This window comes from Bubalus bubalis, chromosome 3 (genome assembly GCF_019923935.1).
Source record: "Bubalus bubalis isolate 160015118507 breed Murrah chromosome 3, NDDB_SH_1, whole genome shotgun sequence".
Classification (NCBI taxonomy): Eukaryota; Metazoa; Chordata; class Mammalia; order Artiodactyla; family Bovidae; genus Bubalus; species Bubalus bubalis.
In genome coordinates this window covers 142,589,397-142,597,964 of record NC_059159.1, presented here as the reverse complement: position 1 = coordinate 142,597,964, position 8,568 = coordinate 142,589,397, and the positions used below count along the sequence as shown (strand labels likewise).

Genomic DNA, 8,568 nt, shown 5'->3' with positions numbered 1-8,568 from the left:
AATTAGGCTTCAGACAATCACTTTTGATATTCACCTATTGTCCACCTCTGAGGCCACCAGAGTACTTTTGAAGTCCAGTCTCAAAAGTGGGTGCTTGTCCCTCATTGCTTATGGATGTGAAGACAAACATTCTTGGCACTGCTTTGGGTCTTTTGCAAAGTAGCCACGTTGTCTTCACTAGAAGTCCGGCAAGTTGCACCAGAAACAGGCCCTGGGACATTGCTTTTCAGAGTTATAGCCTATAACATTGTGCGCCAAACGATCATGACCTCTAAGGCCCTTTTCTCGATTGGAAATTATATGCATGTGTGTTCACTTTTCCAAAATGTGAATTATTTCCTTATGAAAACAATTTACTGTCTTTCCCGAGGGCAGTGCCCTAGAACGCCTGTGCAGCAGGCCACCCCCTGCTTCCCCTGCCCCTCCCCCTTCCTTATCCTTCCCTCCCTTCTCCCTAGCTCCTCAATTCTTCATCCCCTTCCCGCCTGGTCTCAGAGGACCCCACTGTAGCACCACTTATCTCGGCCCTGCGGGTAACTTCCGCGAAGCCGTCGGTACCACTCCCAGCCTACGTGGGCCCCAGTGGGCTGCCCACGTCTGTCCCCCAGCTCCCTGTTCTACTGGACTGTCTAAGTCATCAGAAAGATGACTCGTCGTGGGTGGCTTTCTGAGCCGCCCCTTCCATGCCCCTCTCTGCATCCTCTTCTGCCCCTTGGGACTCTGCCACCTCGGCACCCACCCCCCACCCCATCCCATTACCGCGTTCCCCCCACCAGGGATCTGGCGGTCATGTGTCCCGGAATCGGCCAAGCCAGGTGAAGGGAAGATCCTGGTGTTACTCATTCCCCTTTTCGTGGGGTCCTGAGGCCCACAGTCCACCTGGAACACCTCCTGACTTCATTCTGGAGGTGGCAATAGACAAACATCCCCTTGGGATTTTGTAGTTAAGAGGCCCCGTGTGGCTTCCTTCCTGGAAGAGGTGAGCCAGTGGTCCCAGGTGGTGGTGGTCACAGCAAGCGTGGAGCCTCGGGGCTGTACTGTGGCTGATGCACTGGATAATAGCAGAAGCACTCTGGAAATGCTACAGACGGCACTGCACTTTGGAATCTGGCCACTACCTCCAGGACACTCTCTGTGGTCCACAGTGACTTCTCCAGCACTGTGATCCTGCATGACTCCCCAGGGCTTACAGAAGCCAGCCAAGGCCATCCCCATCAAATCCTGGCCCAGTGACCCCAGCAATCTCACCCTTCTTGACCTGATTCTGATGCCAGATGCCCTCGGGTTCACCACTGATGTTTGTTCTGTGCTGAGCGGAAAACCTCACCAACAGGCTCTGGTGGTAGCTGCTTCTCCTCCCCCTGAGTTGGGGTGGGGGGAAGGGAGGTTGAGCCCTCGGGAGGCTGTTTGATGCCCTGTCCAATGGTGACGACGGCCTGCGCAGGGTCTGCCCCTCCCACCCTCTCTGCCCTCAGAGCCCTGCACTCTGTATGGAGTCTGGATGGACACAAGGGCCAGATTTTGAAGCAGCCACCCTTTAACTTCATGTTCGCACTCCCTGAAAACTCCAGACTGGGACCTAAGCAGAGGCCTAGGAGAGCCACAACAGTGCTCTGGCCAGTCGAGAAACACGACTGGCCAGAGTATGAGACACATTCAGTAATCTAGGAGGCTCAAAAGAGAATCCAAGCTAACTTTGTTTTGATTTGATTTTTTAATAACTCTTGTACAAAACGACTTACCCTTGTCCTTTAGATTGTCAAATTTTGCTCTATTCAAGGGATGTCAGACACAGTCAGTGGGCAGCTAACATAAGATCTGCATATTCATAACTATAAGAACCAGAAGGCCACACAGCCATTCTCCTAATAGACCACTGGCACATTCGGTTAGGGGCTTCCCTGGTGGCTCAGAGGTAAAGAACCTACCTGCAATGCAGAAGACGTGAGTTTGATCCCTGGGTTGGGAAGATCCCCCTGGAAAAGGAAATGGCAACCCACTCTGGTATTCTTGCCTGGGGAATTCTATGGACAGAGGAGCCTTGTGGGCTATAGTCCATGGGGTCACAAAAGAGTCAGACGTGACTTAGCAACTAAACAACAACAAAAAATAATCAGTTATGTCTTAAGAGCCCAATTATGTTTTTTACTCTAAAAATGTAATGTATTAAAAACAGAAAGAAGCCACCTCTATTCTGAAATAAAGTTTTATTTTAAAAGGTAAAACTGTATACATCCTTTTAAAACATGAAAGTTCAAAATTCATTAGGCAAGTTGATCATACAAACATATTTACAACAGTAGGGAAAGAAGTGGTAACATTTCACCAGTGTAAAAGGTCACAGAATTCAGATCACAACTTGGATCTTCAATGATTCAAGTCTTTCATTCCCACACAGTAAAGTCTGGTCAGTTTTAAGAGAATATCCTTCCTCTGGATATTGTTCTTAATCCAGCCTTTGAGATTTAGACAGTAGGATAACTGGCCATGGTGGCGATTCCACAGTGGTTGTTCTGGTCTTTGGCCATCTTTATGTAGCCATTCATGCCCCAGTGTTCACCCCAGCTGAAAGAAGAGAAGGTTTTCGTTTTATATGAAGAATCAAACACATTTATATTTATTAATACTTAAACAGTGCACCAGAGGTCAAGACAGATTCAGAAAGAAGCAAGAAATGCAGTTGTTCTTGTTCATGGTTGAGTTCTAAATGTATAAATAACTTCTATCCCAAACCTTTCACAGAACTATAAAATTAGAGACGTAAAAAAGAAACTCTTGGGGCCAGATGTGTTTTAGAATTTAAAAAATGTTTGGATTTAGAAATGAGATGATACCCAAACTACATCAATACCTTAGGCAACTTCAGACAGTATCTTAATGTTATAATCAAACATTAATATGCCTGTGATCATCCTAAGTGGCATAAGACTTCAGAAGTGTACTTAAGGATTTGAGGACCTGAATTCAAATGCTGATTTCAAAAAGGACTCCCCTTTTCAACCTCAAATATAAGTATTTGGGGCATTTTATACCTGTTTTTGACAAGCCAATATTTATTGTCATCTGAGTCTGCTCCTTCAAAGCCATAGCCAACTACCAGAACAGCATGATCCACGGATTCACTGCTGCAATTTGGCTCATAATAAATGCCTGGGAAAATAAAATACAATGTTGGGGTGAAGACCTCCAAGTGACCTAGTCTATTAATCAGGCTAAGAAGACATCTCAAAATTAAGCTAAATGATATAAATCTAGATAAGATTTAAAAACAAGATTTTTTTTTTCATTCTAGGCTAGGCATCCAGGCCCTCATCTAACACTAGCAGATATACAAATGGCATACTCTCTTTTGTAAACAACATGTCAAGAGACATAAAAAAACACTCCTTAAAATCTTATCATTTTACTTTCAGGACATTCAGTCTAGGGAAATAGCACACAACACAAAATTACTTCAGCCAAGAAGTTCTTTCTGGTTTTAATTACAGTAGCAAAATTCTTTGGAAAATTTCAAAGGTCTAACAGTTGAAACTCTGGGTGGCTACAGTCATAACTAGGACTTTCCAGGTGGTGCTAGTAGTAAAGAATCTGCCTGCCAGTGCAGGAGACTCACGGGACGTGGGTTCGATCTCTGGTTTGGGAAGATCCCCTTGAGTAGGAAATGGCAACCCACTTCAGCATTCTTGCCTGGAAAATTCTACAGGCAGAGGAGCCTGGTGGACTACAGTCCATGGGGCTGCAAAGAGTTATGGACACAACTGAGCACTGGAAAAAAGTAAATTAAGCTATACTAATCAAATTAAGTAGCCATTCAAATATATTTATGAAGTGCTTAAAATCATGGGGACATGGTTCAAGTAATGTCAAATGGACACATCAGGCACAAATACTAACATTAACAACTATATTAAATCTATACACCTTCAAATTTTACATTGAATTCTACATACCAAAGAGTCAGTGTTGCTGTATGTCATGGTGATTTTCCAATTTTTCTGCCTAAATTTCAACATAGACAAATACTTACCTGACTTGTAGAACTGGAAAGATGGATTGTGTGCATCTACAGCAACAGAGATGGGGCCCAAAGTTGCCACTGCCTTCATAAGAGCCTTCTCCTGCTTAGGGAGGTCCACGAAACCAGTTTCATTAGCAGCAGAATTGTTGGGATTGTAATGGCAGGTGCCAACCTTTTAAAGGTAATGGGGAAGTGACTTGATTAATACCATCCTCCTCCTGGGGTACATGAGTTCAAGACAATCTGCAGCTTAATGATTTCCAAGTCAAGTTTGTTACAAAGCATCCCAGGAGATGAAATGCCATTGGCTGTTTTGAAATGTAAAAATTAGCTTGTGTCTATGCAATCAGACACTCTCAATCTACCTGCCCATAAGAAATCTTTACTCAGGAGAAATTTGTACTTATAAAGAATGATATGTATATTTCCCCGGTGCCTCAGCAGTAAATAATCCACCTTTACTCCTACAAGGTAGGAGACAGGGGTTTGATCCCTACAAGGCAGGAGACATGGAGGCAGGGGTTTGATCCCTGGGTTGGGAAGATCTCCTGGAGCGGGAAATGGCAACCTACTCTGGTAATCTTGCCCAGTAAATCCCACAGACAGAGGAGCCTGGCAGGCTACAGTCTCAGTTCAGTTCAGTTCAGTTCAGTCGCTCAGTCGTGTCTGACTCTTTGCGACCCCATGAATTGCAGCACGCCAGGCCTCCCTGTCCATCACCATCTCACGGAGTTCACCCAAAATCATGTCCATCGAGTTGGTGATGCCATCCAGCCATCTCATCCTCTGTCGTCCCCTTCTCCTCCTGCCCCCAATCCCTCCCAGCATCAGAGTCTTTTCCAATGGGTCAACTCTTTGCATGAGGTGGCCAAAGTATTGGAGTTTCAGCTTCAGCATCAGTCCTTCCAATGAATACCCAGGACTGATCTCCTTTAGGATGGACTGGTTGGATGTCCTTGCTGTCCAAGGAACTCTCAAGAGTCTTCTCCAACACCACAGTTCAAAAGCATCAATTCTTTGGTGCTCAGCTTTCTTCACAGTCCAACTCTCACATCCATACATGACCACTGGAAACACCATAGCCTTGACTAGACGGACCTTTGTTGGCAAAGTAATGTCTCTGCTTTTGAATATGCAATCTAGGTTGGTCATAACTTTTCTTCCAAGGAGTAAGTGTCTTTTAATTTCATGGTGCAGTCACCATCTGCAGTGATTTTGGAGCCCAAAAAGGTTGCAAAAGAGTCAGATACGACTGAGTGACTAAACAACAACAACAAATGTATATTTCCACATTCAATAGAAATATTAACAGCTTTATGGTAACTATCTGGGCTCCCAAGTAGCACTAGTGGTAAAGAACCTGACTGCCAATACAGGTGACATAAAAGATGCGAGTTTGATCCCTGGGTCAGGAAGATCCTCTGGAGGAGGACATGGCAACCCACTTCAGTAATCTTGCCTGGAGAATTCCACGGAGAAAGGAGCCTGGTGGGCTACAGTCCAGAAGGTCACACAGAGTTGGATATGATTGAAGCGACAGCATGAACACATGGTAAGTAGCTAAACAGAGAACTGTGCAAGGCTAACTATTTTAATGACAGTTCTGACAGTCTGCAGATAAAGATTCTACAATCTAAAATGTGGATTCTAAACATGATATCTGTTTTCCCCTAAAGTGTTCAACTTTGATAACAAGGAGCTCCTCTTACCAATCCAGTGTATGGATAAGATTCCTCTGAGTCCAGGCCTCCAACGTCCAAAACATACTGGAAGGCATTATCTGTGAAGCCACCGTGACAACCCCGATTGCCTTCAGGCTGAGAGCAGTCCACCAGGTTCTGTTCACTCAGTGAAACAAGTTTGCCAGTTTTTCGGAACATCTGTCCTTCAAGAGCACCTGTGGCACTAAAAGCCCAACAAGAACCACATTTACCCTGAAAACAAAATTTAAAAGCATAAGTTACAAAACAAATAGCAAGACTTTGACAGTAGCCCATATATTTGGAAATGCTTTTAAAACCTAGTGAATTGCATGTTGTTGCACAGTGTATCCGGAGAAGGCAATGGCACCCGACTCCAGTACTTTTGCCTGGAAAATCCCATGGATGGAGGAGCCTGGTAGGCTCCAGTCCATGGGGTCACTAAGAGTTGGACACGACTGAGCAACTTCACTTTCACTTTTCACTTTCATGCACTGGAGAAGGAAATGGCAACCCACTCCAGTGTTCTTGCCTAGAGAATCCTAGGGACAGAGGAGCCTGGTGGGCTGCCGTCTATGGGGTCGCACAGAGTCGGACACGACTGAAGCGACTTAGCAGCAGCAGCAGCACAGTGTATCATAGCAAGGATGGCAACTCCTATTTGGCTTTACTCTTGGAGAGAGATTTGCTGAATACCATCATACCTGATTCTTCACAGGCGTTACATAGCCTTTCTCTCTCCAATCCATGGATGGGGGAATCGAAGCAAAGATAGTTTCATGGAACTCTTTCCCCTTCTTGTTCTTCTGCCTTTGAAAGCCATTCATCATGTGCCTGAATTCTTCATTGGTCTTCAAGGAAAAGGAAATAGAATGTTGAAAAGCAAGAGGTTATTTTGCTAAAGTGTTAAGGAGAGAAGGCACAAAAAATTCATGCCACACTCACCATGTCACCAAAGGCATTCATTGCCATGCGGAAGCTATGTTTCCCTTGGCTGTATTCCTGATTATGCAGCTCAATCATTTTCATATTCTTCTTCCACACCGCTTTTCTCCATCCTTCTTCATTCTAGAAGCAAACAGGTAGCCTATATTCTTTTATTCTATTTAAAACCAACTCACCAAGGGCTTCACCAGGTGGTGCTAAGTGGTAAAGAACTCCTGTGCCAAGGCAGGAGATGCAAGAAACACAGATTCAATCCCTGCGTTGGGATGATCCCCTGAAGGAGGGTATGGCAACCCACTCTAATATTCTTGCCTGGAAAATCCCATGGACAGAGGAGCCTGGTCACAGAGTTGGACACGACTGAAGCGACAGCATACACCGTCACCAAGTGGATTTGTATATAAAGAGGAAGAGAGACCATGGCCAGAGATGGCTCTATACTCTTGGGAGCTGTTCTCCAGCGCCCACATGACAGGGCAAATGCCCATAGTGTACTCAGTGACAGGTGCCATGAAGTTACTGCCCTGACAAGAGCCAGCCTCAAGAAACTACTATCTGCTATAAACTCCCAACAGCATGGACCATTCTCTGCAGGGTTTCAGATGGACAGGTTCAGATGTTACCAACCAAGTTGTATGGTTTCCTGTGTACTGCCTTCCACAATTTCCATTGTGTATCTAAACTGTGGTTATATTTTGGAGCAGCTGAGGCTATTCCCAAGCAAAGGGCTGTCAGGAGGAGTGAAGGATTCATGTTCAAAAACCTAGGAAGGGAGAAGAAATGAGTATCTGATTAAACCAATCTTTCTAAAAGGCCATCTTTTTTTTTGAGCCACTATGATGGACGTGAGTCTGGGTGAACTCCGGGAGCTGGTGATGGACAGGGAGACCTGGCGTGCTGCGATTCATGGGGTCGCAAAGAGTCGGACACGACTGAGCGACTGAACTGAACTGAATGGTGGAGTAAAAACATTTATATTCCCAAGTATTTATAAAAGGACAGAGGGGAAGTCTATGGATGTGGGTGGAGAAAAAGAGCTCTGGGATCCCAGTTTCTGCGCGGGACAGGATGAGGCTCTTCTGGGACTCAAACAGCGGCCCGGACGAGCCACCTTCCCGCGCTGCAGGCGGGCCCAGCCCAGGGGCCGGCCAGCGAACTCCCTCCGCTGACAGAGTATGTAGACGCGGTGCCGACAAACGCTCTGCAGTCCAGCTATCGGAGGTCATACTGCCTTGTCACACCGGCGCCTCCTGGAACCCCTCCCCAAGCCCTCAACCCCCAAGGCTGCAGTCGCGCTGCTAGCCGGAGTGACCCCGCCGCGCCATGTCCCATCCCGTGGCGCTCACCTGTGGTGAGGGCTGCCTGCCGCACAGGCGCAACCGGCGGCTCCGGATCCCGGGGCGTCTAAAGTTGGGTTGTGGACACCAAGACCTTCCATTTAAGGCTCCAGGACAGAGCTCGGTAGGCCCCGCCCCCCGTTAGCACGCCCCGCGATTGGCTGAGCCTCATATAGGCGGGGCCCCTGTGCTGGGACTCCCGGCGCGTGACAGGGCTGGTCCCAAGTTGTCCAGGTACCTGCCTCAGTGGACCCCACGGCAGCGAGCTGGGGGGCCACTGGGCAGAACTGAGGAGGGCGGCCGGCGCCTCCCTGGGGACCCAGATGAACTAATTACATCGAATTCGTGCGCTTGGTCGGTGGTTCACTAAAAGAGGCTTGCACGGGGTCCCAAGTGGATTTTTAGCGTAACCCTGTGCCTCCTTCCTTAGGGTTTTGTTTTGTTTTGTTTAAATTTTAAGTCCTAATCCTAGAGTTCTTGGTGAAAGTCTTCGGGAGGACTGAGAACTGTCTCATACAGGGGCTCCCGCTTATTCCACAGCGAAGGTGGGGCAGGCTGGAGGAATGCA

General features: G+C 46.7%; 1 protein-coding gene and 1 pseudogene across 1 annotated transcript; one reads left to right on the top strand and one right to left on the bottom strand.

Annotated features, from left to right (window-relative positions):
* Positions 1–264: 264 nt before the first annotated feature.
* LOC102402735 lies at positions 265–1,411 on the top strand (annotated as a pseudogene).
* A 779-nt stretch (positions 1,412–2,190) lies between these two features.
* On the bottom strand, positions 2,191–8,120 carry CTSL (cathepsin L). The gene is made up of 8 exons (XM_006068250.4): positions 8,010–8,120; positions 7,291–7,426; positions 6,664–6,786; positions 6,423–6,569; positions 5,728–5,952; positions 4,028–4,190; positions 3,033–3,150; positions 2,191–2,565 (listed from the first exon to the last, which is right to left on the bottom strand). Exons 1-8 carry the CDS (start codon positions 8,099–8,101, stop codon positions 2,466–2,468), a joined length of 1,104 nt encoding a protein of 367 aa, XP_006068312.3. The 5' UTR covers positions 8,102–8,120; the 3' UTR covers positions 2,191–2,465.
* Positions 8,121–8,568: the final 448 nt, after the last annotated feature.

What these genes read in the sequence shown, in the direction of transcription:
- CTSL (XM_006068250.4), bottom strand. Translation starts at nt 8,101, where the DNA reads ATGGAAGGTCTTGGTGTCCACAACCCAACTTTAGACGCCCCGGGATCC. An exon ending in ACAGGAAACCATACAACTTG is followed by an intron (nt 6,787 to 7,290) that starts GTTGGTAACATC and finishes GTTTGCTTCTAG; the next exon opens with AATGAAGAAGGATGGAGAAA. An exon ending in TAACGCCTGTGAAGAATCAG is followed by an intron (nt 5,953 to 6,422) that starts GTATGATGGTAT and finishes TTTTGTTTTCAG; the next exon opens with GGTAAATGTGGTTCTTGTTG.